Below are 19,605 nucleotides of genomic sequence, written 5' to 3'. Positions count from 1 at the left end.
AACGCTACAAAAGCTTATGAGTACTTTGACTATAATCACTAATCAATCTTACTACTTCTATTGTAACATATAACAAAATGAAAAATCTGATAGTCAAATGTATCTTGATAATACATAGAGAGTCTTGGTATCCAGAAGGGGATTTGAGCAAAAGAAAGTGTAACAAATATGTATATCAATAATAAAGTTTAAAGTGCTTACCGTCCCTTGTTCCAGTAAAAGTTGGCACTGACTGAGACATTCGGGGCTGTTAATAAGCTCCAGAAGAACTTTTTCTGCTTGTATTCTCTGGGCTAAATCTGTGCCCTCATATAACTGTTTACAAAGAACTTCTAACTCTGCTAAACTCTGTTGGGAGGAATAAAATGTCAGACATTAAAACTTCATATATATTTTTCCTGAATGCAAATCCATATAATTAATTTATTCATTTATCATTCAGATGATACACCTTGACAAAGAATCAAACAATCAATATTTTTCAGTGGCAAAAAATACCGTATTTAGCATTTAAATTTCCTTAATAATCTGAAATACTGTACATCCATGAAGTGGATGGCATAGATCCATGATGGTGAACCTATGGCACGCTTAGCAGAGGTGGCACGCAGAGCCCTCTCTGTAGGCACACGCACCATCAACAGCTGGTCTTCGGGTTTCCAGCACGCTCATGCGCACTGGCCAGCTGATCTTCGCGCGTGCAGGAGCGCCAGAAACCCGAAGACAAGCTGGCCGGTGTGCATGTGTGCGCCAGAAACCTGAAGACCAGGTGGCCAGCAGGCACGGGACTCCGGCATGCATGTGTGCACGCACACACGTTCGGATTTGGGCACTTGGTGCCAAAAAGGTTCGCCATCACTGGCATAGATCAAGCACTTAGGCTAAGTTAGTAAAGAGAATAACACTTTCAGGGATATGCTTGATCTATGCCAATCACTTCATGGATGCCAGCTTCTAATTTTAATTTATTTTTCTCTTAATCTGCTATTCTATGACACTATTAAACGTATAAGATGTGTTTGCCCAAACATTATCCCAGGCTTGATTGATTCCTGTTCCTGATGCACAGGATAACACAATGAATAGTTAGAGCACATCCATTCAGTTAAAATGCATTTAGTTTACTCATCTCAAAATATTAATGCAGTATTTATGTAAATATTGATAATTAATGTAAATATTGATAATTAAGCACACCAAGGCATTAAGGCAAAACTAATTAATTGTAATTGCAATTGTTTCAACATAGTTAAAATTAAGTTACATTTACTAAGCTGCTCCTGACGAAAGACCTCCACTGCGGTTGTGAAGTTAGTGTAGTGATTAAAAGGATCTGGCTTCCGCGTTGACTATGGTTTTCAGAAAGTTGCAAAAGATGTTCACATGACCACAGGACAATACAATCATCATAAATACATGCCAGTTGCCAAGCATCCACATCTAACTGAACTTTTTAGGACAATAAAAATAAAAATGAACAATAACGTGGTTGCATAAGTGTGCGCACCCTTAAAACTTGGTTGAAACACCTTTTGTTTTTATGATAGCATTCTGTTTTTTGGGGTAGGAGCCTATCTGCATGGCACATCTTGCCTTGGGAATCTTTGCTCACTCTTCCTTTCAAAAGCGCTTCAAATCTGTCAGATTGCCAGGGCATCTCCTGTGATCAGCCTTCTTCAAGTCACCTCACAGATTTTCAATTGGATTCAGGTCTGGACTCCATCTGGGTTATTCAAAAACTTTAATTTTGTTGGTGAAGCCATTCTTTTGTTGTATGCTTTAGGACCGCCACACCTTGCAGTTTGGGCTTGTGCACGCACTTTGGGCACTTGGTGCCTAAAAGATTCGCCATCACTGCTTAGGGCTTTCTTGTGTTGAAAGGTGAAATTCCTCTTCATCGTCAGCATTTTCGCAGACTTTGTGCCAAAATTGATTGGTATTTGGAACTGTTCATAATTCCTTCCACCTTGACTAAAGCCCCAGTTGCATCTGAAGCAAAGCAGCCCCAAAGCATAATGCTGCCACTACCATGTTCCACTGTGAGTATGGTGTACTATTGGTGAAGCACAATGTTGTTTTTGCACCAAACATACTTTTTGGAATCATGGCCAAAAAATTCAACCTTGGTCTCTCATCAGACCGTAACACATTTTTCCACATGCTTTCATCAGACTTGATATAGGATTTTGCAAAATATAACCGAGCTTGGATGGTTTTCTTTGTAAGAAAGGCTTGCCACCTACCCCATAGCCCAGATATATGAATACAGGAGAGTGTTGTCACAAGTACTACACAGACAGTACTTGCCAGAAATTCCTGCAGCTCTTTTAATGTTGCTGTAGGCCTCTTTGCAGCCTTTCAGACCAATTTCCTTCTTGTTTTTTTCATCAATTTTGGAGGGTCCAGTCCAGACAATGTGCCATATTTTCTCCACTCGTTGATGACTGTCTTCACTGTGTTGCATGATATACCCAATGTCCTGGAAATTTATTTGTACCCTTCTCCTGGCTGATATCTTCCAACAATGAGATTGCTTTGTAAGCTCTTTGCAAACCATGGTTTTTGCTGTAAGGGGCAACTGAGTAAATGCCAGAAAAATCCTACAAGAACAGTTGAACTTAATATGAGCTTAATACTGATGGCAAGTGTATACTGACTATTTAAAATCAGATTTAATGATTAATTTTGAACAAAGTCTCATCCCTGCTTATAAGAGGGTATGCACATTTATTAAACCATATTATTGTACATTATTGTTATAGCCCCTTAAAAGGTTTCAGTTTCTTTTGCAATTAAATTGTACAGCTTATATGTTATATTAAAATGGGGGGGGACCCGAAATGATTTACCGTTGCCTGATTTTTTTACATCTCAAAACCCTTTTCACAGGGATGTGTAGATTTTTTTATAGCCACTGTACATTTTTATTTTGACCAAAATATCCATTTTTTCAAATAGAAAACTAGATTTTCTTTTATTGCTTGAAAATGTTCAGGATATTTTTTACCACTAATTATTTATATTGTGTAAAATGAACTCTCCTGAAAGTATGTAGAAAATTATGCCGTCTGAAAGACCCGATGTAATATGATCTGTCCTTTAGCAAATCTCAAATCCCAGATAAAATGGATTTCATCTCCTATCACAAATCTATACCAGAGAGCAGATGAAAGATAACATACACGTGAACATTTCATTTGACATATCAAATGCCTTCTTATGTCTCCTTCTTATGAATTTCCCTATTATTCTTATTTATTTAGCATAAAGAGCTTTTGCACCTTGGTCCTATAATATCAACCATTTAGTCTAATTCCTCTTTCAAAAAATTACCTACAATTTAAAAAAACACCTGGTTATATTACTAAAATTTCCTTACAGAATTCATAGGAAGCCATCAGACCCAACTTTTAAAGGGGGAAAAAACTTTTATTTCCGCTAAGGTAAAATAACAAGATGATCTATGGGCAATGGAAGAATAATTATTAACTGCTATGCTTCTTTCCATAAACTCGGATCAGATGGTCACCCTGAGTAACACAAACCAATCAACTACGTATATTTTAGCTTACTTTTTTGATGCATGCCCTGGCCATGTGGTCAACTGTCATGAAGAATCAGAAAGCCAGGCTAAGCACTAACAAAACATCTCTCACTTATACATGTGGTGCAAATCCAATTTGGGTTGTTGTGTTAGCCATACCATAAATCAACTAGCAGATATTAATTTATCTTCTTCCCCACCTATCATAGCATCCAAATCCTTGAAAAAAAAAGTCTAAATTTGACTACAAATTCAATAGATATTTATTCTCTGGATTATGTTCTCTATAGCAGATGACGGACACATGCTGTCTGTTCATGGCACTAAAAAATTGGAATTTTTTTTTTTTTTTTTAGGAATTCTTAACAATTTATTTCAGCATTTTGGGGAAGAAAAAAACACATAACCATCCATGGATGTTATGAACACAGCAATAGGTCCTCGAGGTTGCACTTATTCAGGAAAGAGGGATTATTTAAGAAATGGAGTTTTATCTAATCTAAGATGAAGAAGTCCCTCAGGCAGCTGAATCTCCACAAATATACTATAAAATCTTTTTCACCGTACATGGCACCTATATATTCACATTCTGCCTCAGTCACTCCCAGTTTCTACAACAAAATTTTCCACCTGCTCTACAGTGATGCAGAGCAAAAAGCCTTGCCTGGGTTTGAAGAAACCGTTTTGGGGGTTTGCAGGCAGGTTTTTGGGGTTGGTGTAGCTTGAACCTCTATAACTCCACTCTCCTCTTTTACTATTGCAGACATCCTCTACCTCTGGGACTGCTGCCCAAAAGCAAACACTTTCTTAAAGACCCATCACTTTTCTAAACACCTCCTCGGGTGATCACCACTACCACCCCACCTATTTTGCCACCTCTCAAAAACGAGAAAGAGGGATGGGGGGGGTGAGTGACCCCCGCCCAGTCCCCAAGGTCTGACTTCCCTCTGCTTCCACCCTCCTCTCTGCAAAGCCTCGATTGGAGGGAAGAGAGGCGGGGAGGTGGAGACGGCGGGGAGGGAGAGCCACTTCTCACCTCTCCTCCAAACACAGCCCCCCTGGAGGCACTGCCTGCCCAGGAGGAATGCGCTACCTACCCTCCCAACGCCCCGTTCCCCGGCCGCCTTTCCATCCCTTCCCGCCCTGTCTCTTCTCCCGGCCTATCCGCCCAACGGCCCGCCTAAGGCGCCCAACGCCCACCGCCCCGTTTCTAGGCACACCAACCTGGCCGCCCAGCGCCATCTTCCAGGCAGGAGGGTGACGCCGAGAGGAGCCGAAGCGGGGGAGGTGCAGGCTGCTGCGGTGCCCGGGCGGGCGGGCGAGCTGGGAGGAGCGAAGCGGAGGGCAGCGGGGCCCCGCCGGCAGGAAATGTTCGCGCCGGCAGCGGCTTGGGGCAAGCGGAGGAGGGAGGCAGGGCGCGAGCGAGTTTAGGCGGGAAAAGGGAAGCGATTGCAGGGGAGCCCGGTGAAAGGAGGAGGCCGAGCCGAACCTGCCCCGCCGCTTTCCTTCCGCTTTGTTTTAACTTTATGCGGAGGGAAGGTAGCGCGAAACCCGGTGCAAACGCTGCCCGACTTACGATGCCAGTGCACAAGGTGGTGGCCCGGGGTTGAGTGCAACGCCGTCAGAATCGGCCACAATTGCTTGCATCCCGCAACGCCGAGCAATAATGCATTGCTTGCAGTCGCGGCGGTTTGGTTCAAGTAAACGCTGCACCAAAATCCCATTATGGCTAAGCGCGGGGCATCAGACCAGTCTCAGCCATCGGAAGAAGCATATCCATAGGAAGAAGCAGGAATAGAAAGAGAGGGGAGGACGAAATACCTGGGCTTTTAGCAGTTTGCAGTAGCAAAGTACTCCTCGGAAGTAAGCAGTCTCAAAATAAATGCCATACGGGTGCACAGAGTTGGATTCTTCTTTCTTTACTATCTCCTGAATTGCTTTATGCCAGGGCCTCTGGAGACCTATTTATTTTTCTCCTGCCTTGATTTTTGAGTCAGGTCAAGGCCGCATACATACAGAACTTAGTGCTCCCTCCTATTATCCTCACAACAACAACTCTGAGAGGTGGATTTTGCTGAGAGAGACTGGCCCAAAGTCACTCACCCAGTTCTTGTGCATCAAACTGACATACACCTGTGTGGGCTCCGTATACCCCAACCAGGAGGTGATGGAGCATAGCAGTTAAGTGTTAAAGAGTATAGGAAGGGGGAGTAAGTTTAAGCCTCCCATCCCTAAGAAGCACCCTGGCGACTTAGAAGCTGTCACTTGCTCTCTGCTCAACCTACTTCGCAGGTTTGTTGGGAATAATTCAGAAGCTAGGAATGTGGGTGCTGCCTTGCACTGACCAAAGGCAAGTAGAAAATAAATAATTTTCTGAATTAACCTATTTTATATAACAAAGTAAACTCAAATAACCATAAATGCACGTCATACTAGAGTAAAATGTGGCTCACAAAGCGACACTTTTACTCCCACAACTCTGTAGGTACAGGTTAGACTAAAACCAGAGGCTGTCCCAAAGTCTCACTGTGAAATGAATGAAGGTTAAATCTGCATGTAACCCATCCTCATTAAAAAACTGCCCATTACTGTAGATCAAAGCTGCCTAGGTTACTTTGGCACATCAGGATAAAATCATGCAAGCACTTCTTCCTGTCAGGAAAAATACAGCAATTAATTACATGCTGCTCTTTCACTTAATTTCTGTTACCTGAAGTGAGGGCCTTAACGTCCTAGCAGATTCTGTTGCCTGCCTATAAGAATCCCTGTTGCTGATGTTGCATATGAAAAACATGAATGCCTGTACATTTTTATTTATTTTATTTAGCATATGGCATCTACAGTGGTCATACAGTCGCTGATATCGTGCGTGTGGACGCACACACACATACACTAAGATAAAACCATAATAAAATCATAATATGGAGCCATAGAATTGCAATGGGATAAATCTTACAATTCAATGTCTATGAAAGTTAAGTATCTAATTGTGGCTGCATCCTAGGTGCCCTGAAATTTCCCAAATAGACATTCATGAACTACACATGTTACAGTTTTTTTTCAGAGCACCAACGATTGCATTGCAGGTTCACAACCATTCCCCACTTAAAGAGCTTAATGCCTTTGCATGAGGGAGGGAGAAAATATGGTTGATTTTTGACTTGTATATTTCTTAATTTAAACCTGGGGGTCACCTGAAGATGGTAATTACTGTAAGAATGTGTTCATAAAAGGATGTTCATACTATCCTTAACAATTTAATGGATTTATTTATGTATTTATTTATTTGACATGTATGTTGCCCACCTCGTCTACGGGCAACTCTGGGCAGCTTACAAACATTCAAAGCCAATAAACAGTAAAAATAATAACAACAACAAATTTATAATTAGAAGATGGGGAGCAAAGGTGCAAGATGCATATAGATAAAGGTGGGTTCTTTTCTTAATCCAATAGCCACCTCCAAAGTGATGCACCTTCCCTTGGAGCCCCAGGCCAGCTGAAAGAGCCAGATCTTAAGCTCTTGCAGAAAGTCAGTAGGGTGGGTGAAGATCTGATCTCAGGGGGCACAAAGTCTTTTCTCCTGGACCCTGCCAGCTGAAATTCCTTGACCAATAGGATCCACAACATTAATTATCAATAATATTTCCTTTTAGTTCCTCCCGACATTAAAGCTGTTCCCATGAGCTATTAATCTTTTGTAATGCAGTCCCAGGATGCCAGTTTAAGAATGCTCAACCCAAAGAAAATTGCTTATTATTGCACTGACGGCCAATCAATCATGTTTAGCACCCTGTGTAAAGCCAATCAAGGGCATCCAAATCTTCCTAAATATAAGAAGGCATTATATTCTTTCAATCACAGACTGAGCTACAATTGGCATGGTTAACTAATGGTGATTTCTATTCCCTTATCAGTTCCAACTGAAGCTGATAGATTATTATGCCATTTGACATCAACATAGGAAGACTAAATTACATTGGCTTTCTAAAACCAGCCTTCTATTTTGGCATTGGACAAAGTCATGAAATTATTTGATGGAAAGATATGATAAAAAGGAAAGTGGCAAAAATGAGGACCAGAAAAATGAAGAATCAATGCCTTTGGGGGAAAATGGGAAAAGTAACAGAATGATGCTGTGTCCCAAAATACAAAGTATTTTGTATTTTGTAATAAGCTGAAATTGCAATATTGTAAGTTGTGGTATTAGAACAATAAACATACAAGGAGTAAATGTTAAGAAAATGTTGTGAAACAGAATTGAAAGGCATCATTCAGAGGTTTGTATGGAATAATTTCCTTGAGAGCATAAATACATTCTATTAAATTCAATATGTCCACACATCTCTATATCACCTGAAACTTAGATAGTCATGGCCTAATTGCTCTGTTATCAGAAAAAGCCAGCAAACATTTTTGGACAGCAAGAAAAAGGGGAGGGGGTAGGAGGGGAAATATATTGATTTAAGTGATTATATTGCTAGTGACAAACAATAACCTGTAGTTGGATGAAGCTAATATGGGAAGATCCTAAATATTTATAGTGGTGAAATGAAGTAAGCATAGCTCCTACAAAAACAATAAATGGTCCAGGATAAAAACTTTATAGAATTCAGTTATTGAGCCTAACATTAAATTTGGATCATATACCAAGGTAACTTCTCATCTTCTCTTCTTCAGAGTATAAAGACTTTTAAAAATAGATTAAAACATTTCTTGGATTCATTCCTGGGAGGCAGGTTGCATATAAATTTAATAAATTATTCCTTAAAATCAAGTAACTTTCTTTCCAGTTATCCTCTTTGCTTTGTCCCAAGTTGAGTCAAATCAATGCTTTCCGTAATTTGACAAATCCCAGAGTTTAAATATATAATTTAACTTGAGATCTTAATATGTAATATTTCACCACATAATTATACTATTTTTAATCTGAAACAATACAATGCAGAACAAGACCAAATCAAGTGAGTTAAAGAATCTTTGCATTTCTTCTGCTGCCAAGTTAAGAAACCTAATGTCCATCTGTTTTAAATATTCTCTGAGGAATCCAATAAACTCAAAATAATATTTTCAGATGAATTAGTAGCCACTACCCTTCCATCACTAACCTGCTTTCTGAGTATACCGTAATTTTCTGCTACAGTTTTAAAATATTCTTTTCAACCTTATATCATCTTTAGCATTCTTGTGTATTTTGGCTAGTGTGCTTTATTTTAGTACAGCCCCAACCTAGCACTTCATTGCTTACTTGACTGACTCATATTCAATCTTGCAATATTCTTAGAGATTCCTGAAAATGTTTTTTCCCTGTCGCTTGAAGTAGAAGATAGAAGTATTTCATACCCTCTCCCAAATGCGACCACTGTATCCTGTGAACCATGAATACAGAATCCTTGTCAGCTTCTTGTACATGTAGGAACCTTCCTGTACATATGAAGGCTTTCACATGAATTGAAATCCCAATGCTACTCAATTATAGCTTGTGAAGTTGGTCATGTGTACACCAAGGAAAGGCTCCTCATGTAGAATATGGTACTATACCCATGACTTACTAGGTACAGAAGTTCACTAATCTCACAAGCAAAGCTTGGAAACTGTTCCTCATCAGATAAACGTGACACTCAAAGGCATTTCCTAAATTGAGTTCCAGTGTCCCAACAAAGGTATAGTTTCTCCTATTGGCTCTGAAGAACCTATCAAGTGAAAATGTTCCATCTTTAATAAAAAAAAGCAAAAAGAAAGGAAGGTGAAGATTCCATTGAGCTATTTGATCCACAACCTCACTCGGCCTCTTTCTTTGAAGCAGGCCATTCTCCAAGACCAGAAAAGGAAGGGACTTGACTGTTCAGCAACTGTCTATTCAAAGAGAAGACAAGAAAAAAATGGGGACCCAGAAGAGGGTGCACATTTAACATTAACATAATTTATCTTTCCCCAATCTCGTTTAAGTAATGAGGCTTCTTTAATGCTTCAAAAAGAGTTCCTTCTTAAGCATTCCTTCTTGTAAGAGCTTTGTATTGCCTATTCTTCTTGTGTATGTGCAAATCTGTTAATTGTTATTAACTCAACCAGAAATAAAAATGTCTTAAGCAGATTCCAACAAAGTACCTTGTGGTGACTCCATCTGGGTAAAAGTGCACAGGCAAACAACAAGCTACAAGGCTCTTGTCACCTTTTATTTACAGCCTATACCCCAGAACTTATTTTTTGTGAAAGTATCATAAACAATTATATTATGGCAATTGTTATTTTAATAGCACAAGTTCTGGCTATGTAGCCTAAGCTCATCATGCCTTTTCTTTAAGGAACCCAGAATATAGGTAACCTCATAATATGTCTGTTGTGACTCAAACTGATGGATAATATGAGGGAGATGAGGATTTTGATATTCATGAATTGAGTTTGGAATCTGAAATGAAACTGAGTGTGCCATCAATTCAACATCCTTTTGCCACAGCATGACCAGCTTCATTTTTAAAAACTTTTTTTCCTCAGAAACATTGTTTTCGTTCTTGTTACCTCTGTTCTGCATAATGAAGCAAAACATCCCATCTGTTTCCAAGCATGCTTAGATCTTTTATTCTCCCCCCCCCCCCAAATGATGGCTGTTAATTTTGAACTCAGCATGAAGGACAGTTATAACTGTAAACTGTGTGATTTGCTGCAATTCCGCTTGGGCACTAAATTCTATTTTATAACTTTCATTTTGATCAAGCTATTAAAATCATTATGTTTGGGGAGGACACATTTTAATTTAATCACTATGCAGATTTCAATCACACTTTCAGATTAAATGTGTAAAAGACTGGGCCACTGCAATCGGGACTATGGAAAAATAAAAAGAATATTTTATAGGAATATTTTTCCTTTGAATATTTACAAAATCTATCCTCTAGGGCAAGACTGTCAAACTCTCGGCCCGCGGGCCGGGTGCGTCACACTCGCCATGCCCACGCCCGGTTTAGCAAAGGGGGGGGGAGTCACAATATTTTTTTATTGTTGTAAATTTAAGTTCATATTGATTAATGGAGGTCTCCAGATAAGTGCATAAAGAACATTCGTGACATGGCTTCAATATTTAAATGATATTTCCAGAGGATTGTCTATCTCATGCTGCAAGCAACTCGTGGTTTCTCCAAATATTTAGTAACTCCCGGTAGTGGTCCTTCAGGAGTAGAGATTAGAGACTATATGCCATGGAGAAAATCTGTATTTCTATTAAAATGTGACACCGATTTGATAGCATATAACCAGTCAACCAACCAATCAATCAATCAATCAATCAGTAAGTCAAGTCAGTCAGTCAACCAGAATATTGTTTCAAGAAATGGGTTCTCTGACAGGTATTTATTCTTTGTGGGGGAGGGTCATGTTAGGCTAAATAACCCACCCCCATGTATCCTGACAACCACTCCTCCAATTAACAAGTAATGAGATTCACTCTCAAGCATGTCATATATAAGATAGTTTCCAGAGTCTATTACTTGAATAACTTAGCTCTGTGAGGCTCACTGCTGCAGAAATGTGTATTTTCTTTGAACTGCTTTGGAATTGCTGGAATTTGAGAGCCTTGGGGGAAGGAAAGACATCTTTCCTTTTTTTTTTCTTGGACTCAGAATGAGGGAATATCATCCTGTATCTCTATGTCTAAGCAGGCGATAGAGGTAGAAAAAGTAGGACTATTCAGAAGCATTGGGGAGAGAGAGCAGGAGTGGTCTTCTCTGGAAATCTAACATGGGGTCTAGTCCCATTCTCCCCTTTGCCTTTTTTCTACTGAAGGCCAAAGTCAAACAGGTAAATGCTGTCTCTGGAACATTTTAGGGCTAAAAAAAAAGAATATTGGGTCTCTTCCTGCCCCGTAACTAGATTCACGCTATGATGAAGGAGAAGCTATTGGACCCCCATTTATGAAGGGGCCAATTCCTAAGCTATAATTAAGAAAATCAAAGGTTAGCATGCTGAGATAGCCAAGCTAAAAGAATAGGACAAAAGCCATGTGATGAATTGAGGCATTCCTTGCTAGGCCAATAACCATCTATAAACATATATGAAAATGTGTGTGTGTGTGTGTATGTTCCAGCATAACTCTGGAATGCCTCCAGCAATTTCAACCTAACTTGGTGCACAGATAACTTACTCTCTGGAAAAAATACTGTGGGAGTAAGGCACCCCTAACACCCCCGGGGTGTGTGTTCTGTTAAGATACAGCCTGTTGTGCCTTAAAATGGCTTCTACTATACAGCACAGTGGAGTTGCCATGGTAACGGCTTCAAAGTACTCACGGGGTGGGGCTCCCTCTGGTAAGGGGGGAAATTAGAAATTATATTTGGTCCGGACATTTCCCCCCTATAAATAAATACCCAGGCAACGCCAGGTTATCAGCTAGTACTAGATAAAACAAGAATGACTTTATTTGGTTAAAAGAAAAAAAAACCTTGCAAATCCTGGTGATCATATGCCATTGTGTGTGACTAATTATGTGATTGCTGCTGTTTCTGATTTTTTAAAATAATCCGATAAACTTACTGTTCATTGTCCTATGTATTGCCCAGGGTTCTCAAGCATAAGACTCCAAATGCTTCTGAGTCTGAGACCTTGTATAGTTATATCACCTTCTGTCCTAATAATTTTTTTTATAAAGAACATTGATGGAAGAAATTGGGCAAAACATTGGAAAATTAAAAATAGAAGGTAATATTCTCTATTCTGACAACTTTGGGCACTTCTACATAATTTGTTGGCTAGGTGACTTTGGGCTAGTCAGTCTCTTACAACCCAACCTATCTTACAGAGTGGCTATTGTAGGGAAAATAAAAGGAATAGGTATGTTCACTGCCTTTACTTATTTATAAAAACAATAAAAGCAGGACATAAATAAACAAACAAACAAATACACACACACACCACACACATACACACACACACACTGTTTTTTCCATTTCTACTCAGATTGATCAGGATGAGCTGAACTGTTTTAGTTGCTTGCAGAGAACTATAACCACTCACCCTTCTTAACCAAGGATAGCACAGGAGGCTGTCAATCAGTCATGGGTCTTCTTTTTGTGCCGTATCCGTCATCAGACATTGGCGATCATGTTGGCAATCCTATTTTTATCAACAGCCGACGAAAAAGTGCTGTTGAGTTTTGTCCAAATCAGTCCCTTAGATGTTGAAGCCATGATGTTCTTCTTCTGCCTGGACCTCATTTGTCTTCAATCATTCCTTGGAGGATTAAGTGAAGGATGCTGTATTTTTCTGGATGTCGCATCACATGTCCCAAATATTCTAACTTTCAGTTTTTTATGGGTTTAATCATTTCCCTTGGCTTTCCCAGGTGGCTTATCACCTCCTCATTTCTGATTTTGTCAACCCAACTTATACGTTACAGTCTCCTGTAAATTCACATTTCAAATGCTTCTAGTCTCTTCAAATCATGGTTGAGCCACTGGAATACTGTAACTAATGTTTCCTGCCTTCTCAGTGTTTCACTCAAGTGTCCTTTTCCTTGCTTTTTTTTTTTTTTTAAAGGTAATGAAATACGGGAAATGCTGATGTGGCCAGTTGTGTTCAAAACGCCTTATTCTGGCACAGCAGCTGTTTCTTGAACAAGCCATTGGGACTCCAGGAGCTGATTATAGATGCCCTTTGGAACTCCAAGCAGTGAAGCATTGACATTTGCCATAGCAGAAGATTTCTTCATTGGAAGCTAAATTGCAATTTGTCATGATTGTCTAAGCCCCACAATCTTTCTAAAACTTGCTTCTAAGTTACATTTTTCAGTTTACAGGAAGGGGAAAATATTAGTCTTGGGGTAACCATAGTAAATTGGTATTTATTTTTTTGCCCTGACCACACAATTTCTTCCAATGTAATCTCAAATGACCAAAGTCTAAGTGGGTTGTTTCTCTCAAAAGCTCATATACTTGTTACATCCTAAGAGAAATAGTGCAATTAAGTAAGATTTACTCTTTACAGTTTTTATCTGCATGAAGATAAGATCCTTTAGATAGTCTTGCTGCCTTTACTTACTTCAAAATGTGTGAAAGTAGCCGATCATTTTTACATTCCTCCTTCTCTTAAATCATGCTCTGGATGTTTGCTTAAAATCCAATTTTGAATATACAACTGATTAATTACATTGTTATATATCTGTATGTCTGAATGTATATATATTCAAGGACTTGTACTAGATATTTATTGCAGAGCGTCCTTACTTTATACAAAAACGCAACATAATTCTGAGCAGGTCAAGATATGGGATACACTGAAATCTAGCAAGACTTTATATGAGGTTTTCCAGGTGGTGTCACAATTTACATAATATGCAGTATTTTATAGCTAATTGCACCCCCAAATTATGTCTTTGTAAATGGCCTTAGTCACTAGACCTACCTGACAGGAAATTGTGGGTGTAGGAACATTGCGGTTTAAAACCTAACATTGCATGTTATCATATCAGGGTGCAGCATATGGTAGTGAGTAATTGTTATATATCAACTTTTCTGATCTGGAAGCTTCCAAGTATATTGGACCTTTGCCCCTACTGAACTAGGAAATAGCAGAGTTGAAGACCAACATACCTGGCCGTGATATGAAACAATTGTACCTTGCAACAAAGCCTACATTATTCCATAGTCGTTTATTTGTATGCCTCAGTGCAGAACTGTACTACATCCTCTTTGAGATACCTCCTGAAGAGCTTGTCAAATTATTTGGAATTCTGTGAAGAAATTCTGCTAGTTGCTAAAAAAAAAAATCATTTGTACATCAAGCTATAAAGTTGGCAGCGGATTAATAATTCATCTGTCCATTCAGTTATCGTTTTGTTTTTTCCCACATGCCATTAAGATGCATGCAGAGATTTTCTTCTGATATAATAAAATAAACTTCATCCCATTGCGTGGTGTAATTAATTCTGCCTAACACCATAAGGAACTTCAGAGATCTTATTTTGCAGAATTAATCAAACTATATACCATCCATCTGTCTGGGGCCTCAACCTTTCTACTTCAGAATTCTCCCTATGTGGCCCTTGAAAGGTAGTCGGACCATAATTGCTGAAAATTAGTGGTGTTGTTTCTTCCATTTTTAAAGTCAGAAATAGATGGAAACTAGGATATGTCCCAATAGAGATGTTATAACATTTAAAACAAAACTATCTGAGCCATCCAAAGCTTCCCTGTGGCCAGCTTTTTTAATATATACACTGATGTAACAATCTTCTTAAACTATTGCAAACATGTAAGATTTTGTATGACGGCCCTTGGTCCCATAACTAGTCTTCTGAAAGTTTGCCTACCCCAGCTTAAAATAATTTCTACCAAAAATGAATCATTACATACAGATAGTCCTCAACTTACAACCACAATTGAGCCCCACATTTTCATTGCTAAGTGAGGCAGTTGATAAGCTAGATTTGTCCCCTTTAGGATGTTTTTTTGCTACCTTCCTAAACAAATCACATCAGTTAAGTGACTCATGTGGTTCTTAAATTTAGTGAATCCAGCTTCCCCCATTGACTCTGCTTGTCAGAAGCCCACTGGGAAGGTTACAGAGAGTAGTCACATGACACAGGACAATACAATTGTCAGAAATACATGCCAGTTGCCAAGCACCTGAATTTTGATCATGTGATCATGGGGATGCTGCGAAGATTGTGTGAAAACCAGTCGTAAGTCACTTTTTTCTATGCTGCTATATTTTGAATGGTCACCAAACAAATGGTTGTAAGTCAAGAACTACCCGTACTTGCTTTCATATTTGCTTATATCTATCTTCTATTTTCTACAAATGGGGGAATATATAGAAACACTGATATTTATCCTCAGAATTAGATAAAATTAGCAAAACAAGTATGACCACCCATGTGATGTGGTTGTAAGGAAAGCTAATGCCCTTTTAAACTACATCAGAAGAAAAATAATTTCCAAATTAGTTATTAGGAAATAGTTGTTTCCACTCTATTCTGCTTTGGTCATATTGCACTTTATGTCCAATTCTAGGCCCTTCGTTTAAGTATTGGAGGAAGAAAATAATGAGATCAGAGAACTAGAAACTAAGCCCAGTGAAGATAGAGGGAAGAAACTGGCTGTGATTAGCCTTGCAAAAGGACAAAGGAAAAATATGATAGTACTTTTTCTTAAAAGACCTGAAAATATATTATATCAAACGCAGCTCTTTCACACTTGGATGACAGTAGGATAATGGATTTAAGTTACAGAAGGGCAAATGCTTATTTCCAAGTTGTAAGAGGAGCTTTACTGGAGCCAATTATCCCCAAAAATGTTGAACTCTTTTTCACTGGAAAAGCTAAATTTTAGGACTCCCTATTTCTAAAGAGCATCATGATATTTTTAAAATATTCCATGTCTTTAGACCTATGAATCATGATTGTTTCATTGTAAAGAAGTATCCTGTTAAAGTGACTATGTCCATATGTTACATGGTAGCAATATGTCATGGTGTGATGCAGTGGTGGGATTCAATTTTTTTTACTACCAGTTCTGGGGCCAGGCTGGGACTTCGTGGGCGTGACTTGGTGGGCGTGGGAGGGGAAGGATACTGCAAAATCCCCATTCCTTCCCCACCACAAGGCAAGGATACTGTAAAATCTCCATTTCCACCCCACTCCAGGGGTCATTTAGTGACCATATCCTTTCTGTATGGGAATCTCAAAACAGGAAGATGTTGCAAGGTTTTCCCTCAGATTCATAGGCGCTCAGCAGCAATTTACCCTTCCTTTTAAGGGTCATGGATCTCTCTAAATATGATGCTTCCCACATCCATTTTGAACAGTGGATACAGAAAGGATTCTCTTTGTCCAACTTGCAGACTGCTTTTCTGTGCTACATCATTCTGGACAGCAGCCAGACTGATTTAATATTGTCTCAGCTTGATAATTTGTAGGCCCAAAACATAATTTAAAACAGCATGGTCCATAGTTATCTTCTTAGCTACAATGACACCAGGTGGGAAAGGGTTGAATAGTTGCAGTAAATTACCAGGACAGCTATATCCAGTAGGGATTCATCCCTTTGGCTTGAAATCAGAAAGTGCAAAACAATGTCACATTCCAGGTTTTCTTTTAAACAGAGGTTGACAGAAGACCTATAGGCTTTTAGAATGATATTAGCACTAGGTTTCTCCTGGTTCCAAAGTGTGGGGATTGAGTTTGCACCCCACTGCCTCTTATTGGGATTGCCCATGCATACCAGCTTTGTAGCCCCATGGCATCAATATTGCAAGTAAATCACAGTTTCTGCTTTGTTGCATCTTTTCTTAGCTCTAGTCTGGAAAGGGAAGGATTCCCATTCATTCATGATTGGTTTGTTGTCCTTCATAACAGTGCTTTCAGTATATGCCATCAGCTACATATATGCCCATTAAAGAAATCTCATGGCTTGAAAGATGAAAATTGAATTAAATTGAATACTTTATTTGGCCAACTATGATTAGATACACAAGGAATTTGTCTCTGGTGCAGAAGCTCTCAAGTGTCCATGCAAAGCAACATCATGATCATACCAAAAGGGTAGTATAGAAGATAATGCGAAAGATAAATAATAATACTACAACCGTACTACATGGACAAATATACATAAGCTATGAGACAGCACTGTGAGAATTAGGTGTTCAGCAGTGATAGAATGAGGGAAGAAACTTTCCCTGTGTCTAGTTGTTTTGTCATGCAGTGACCTATAGTGGTGACCTCAAGGGAGGAGTAGAAACAGTTTATGTCCAGGATGTGAATGGTTTGTAGATACCTTCTCAGCCCTCATTTTGACCCACACAATATACAGGTCTTTTGGGGAAGGCAGGCTGGTTACAATTGTTCTTTTTCAGTCTTAATTTTCATTGAAGCCTGTATTTGTCCTGTTTGGCTGCTGTACCAAACCAGACAGTTACAGAAGTACAAATGACAGACTCAATAATTCCTCTGTAAAAATGTACTAACAGTCTGAACATTTTGAGTTGACACAGGAAGAACACTCTTTGTTGTGCCTTTTTAATGATGGTTCTAATGTTAGGTATCTATTTCAAGCCCTGGGAGCTTATAGAACCCCAAAACCTGAAGGATTCTAAATATTGTTTTATTTTCCCCACCAATAATTTTTGCAATTTGGAGTCACAGAGGAGTAAGATAATACTACATAGCACATGAAAGAGAAGACCAGAAAAAAATTATTCACAACATGTGACATTAATAGTCATAGTGAGTACATGATACATAAATCTCAACTTTTTTTCTTCATTGGTTCTTGCTTATATTTTGTGAAATAATCATAGATACCACAATGTGCATTTTATAGTACTGGATTTCCTCTCATTTATGTTTTTCAGTTCAAAAGATGGTCTTATTGATTCCAAGCAATGTTTTGTTTTTTGTTCTAGTCCGGTAAAATCTTTCTGTCAATCATTTCAACAGCCTATTACCTACGTCCAACCTAGACAACTAGTAATCTCAGGTAGAAGATAACAAAGTTTCTATACATTGGAACATTCTAGTTTAGCTAAAAGACAGAAAAATAAAATTATAGTTCTTTTCAATATTCTGTGGAAAACAATTAAAATATATAAAGTGGGTTATTAAAATATGTAAAATTTATAATTTAATTATAAGATTACAAAGCTTTATAGTCTAATAACTCTGGTGTATTTTGCATAACAGTGAACAATTGCTTCCTTAAAGCACACAGTAGAATCATTTACTTGATGCTGGAGATTAAGTTAATTATGGATCCCTTGGCTTTGACTAATGGTTTTAATAATCACATTACTGTAAAATTAACTTATTCCTTACTATGCTTATAGCACTAATGATGAGAATTATAAAATTTATGCATCTTCAAAGTAAAATTGGCATGGAAAGCTTCCTCTAAATACAGCAGCTCCTTGGAGAACATTTAATGGGTATCCAATCACTTCTGATTCTTCTCTCATTTATCCTCACCACTCGTTTACTAATTTCTTCTGCTTCTAAAATCTCATGGCAATTACTAGTTTGCAAGCTAAAGTATGGACTGTTTTCCTGAGAAGATATACAACACATTTTACCTGTAACCAAAATGCTTGGATTTGGGAAAGGTCATGCAGGGATAAAAGTAGGCATGATACTGATTCTCAAGTTATCATCAGGAAAGGAGAATGTGAGTCACGTTAAGACATTATAAAATGATAAGGGTTACTGCTTCCATTATTTTTCCAGGAATATTCATTGACAATTCAAGTTTCTAATAATTCTGTTAGTTTTCCCTGTCTTCATAATCATCCTTTCTTGGTACTCCACTCTGGGCACTACTTTTTTTAAAAAATAGGCAAGTATTATGAGTCTTCTTTGGAATGTTTGAAAGGATAATCTTTCCCCAATTTTTTAGAAGTTTCATTTAAAAAAAAACACGCCTTACAAACAATAGTGTTCCCCAAAACTGATGTCTTTCTGTCATGCACAAGATGATTTCATTGTGACTATAAAATCAATGACACTCCAACTTGATCACTGGAAATATCATTTTGGGAGGGAACCAGGGCTGGGTACCTGACAGTTCTAACCTCTTCTATAGAAGAGGTTCCACAAATCTACAGTGCCGTTTAGAACCGGTTCCAGCTCCCTCCCCCTGCTCATCATCAAGATGAAGAGCGAGAGGAGGAATTCTGGGAGTTGAAGTCCACAAGTCTTAAAGCTGTCAAATTTGAACACCCCTGGGTTTTTTTTTTCTAAAGGGTTAGGGATGCAAGGGTCTTGTAACTTGACAGCTTTAAGACTTGCACACTTTAATGCCAGAGTTTCTGAGCCAACATTTTGGTTGCTAAGCAAGAGTGTTGTTAAGTGAGTTTCACCACATTTTACAAGTTGGCCACACCCACCCAGTCATATGACTGCCAAGCCACTCCCATAAAGCAGGCCACACCTACAGAAGAGGTTCTAAAATTTTTTGAAACCCACCACTGGAGGGAACACAACTGGTGCAAAAAGACATAACACAAGGAATTTGTAGGGATAATTCCCATCACTATTGATTTTATTAATTTTACTGAAATTTCTTATTCTTCAATATTTGGAT

The 19,605-nt window shown here is 38.6% G+C and overlaps 1 protein-coding gene across 3 annotated transcripts in view; it reads right to left on the bottom strand.

Moving 5' to 3' along the window:
• RANBP17 (RAN binding protein 17) overlaps window positions 1-5,303 on the bottom strand; it is a 195,032-nt gene extending 189,729 nt beyond the window's left edge. Inside the window, exons 1-2 of one of the 3 annotated variants that reach the window (XM_081944687.1) lie at window positions 5,121-5,303; window positions 202-348 (exon numbers count right to left, since the gene is read on the bottom strand). Coding sequence is in view for 2 of the 3 variants with exons in the window: in XM_081944686.1 (XP_081800812.1) it covers window positions 202-348; window positions 4,769-4,786 (165 nt within the window). In the remaining variant the exon portion in view is untranslated. The other 2 variants (XM_081944686.1, XM_081944685.1) reach the window with 2 other exon arrangements.
• Window positions 5,304-19,605: the final 14,302 nt, after the last annotated feature.

Source organism: Natrix helvetica (assembly GCF_964273705.1).
Source record: "Natrix helvetica genome assembly, chromosome: 2".
NCBI classification, from domain to species: domain Eukaryota; kingdom Metazoa; phylum Chordata; class Lepidosauria; order Squamata; family Natricidae; genus Natrix; species Natrix helvetica.
This window is presented reverse-complemented; position numbering and strand designations above follow the sequence as displayed.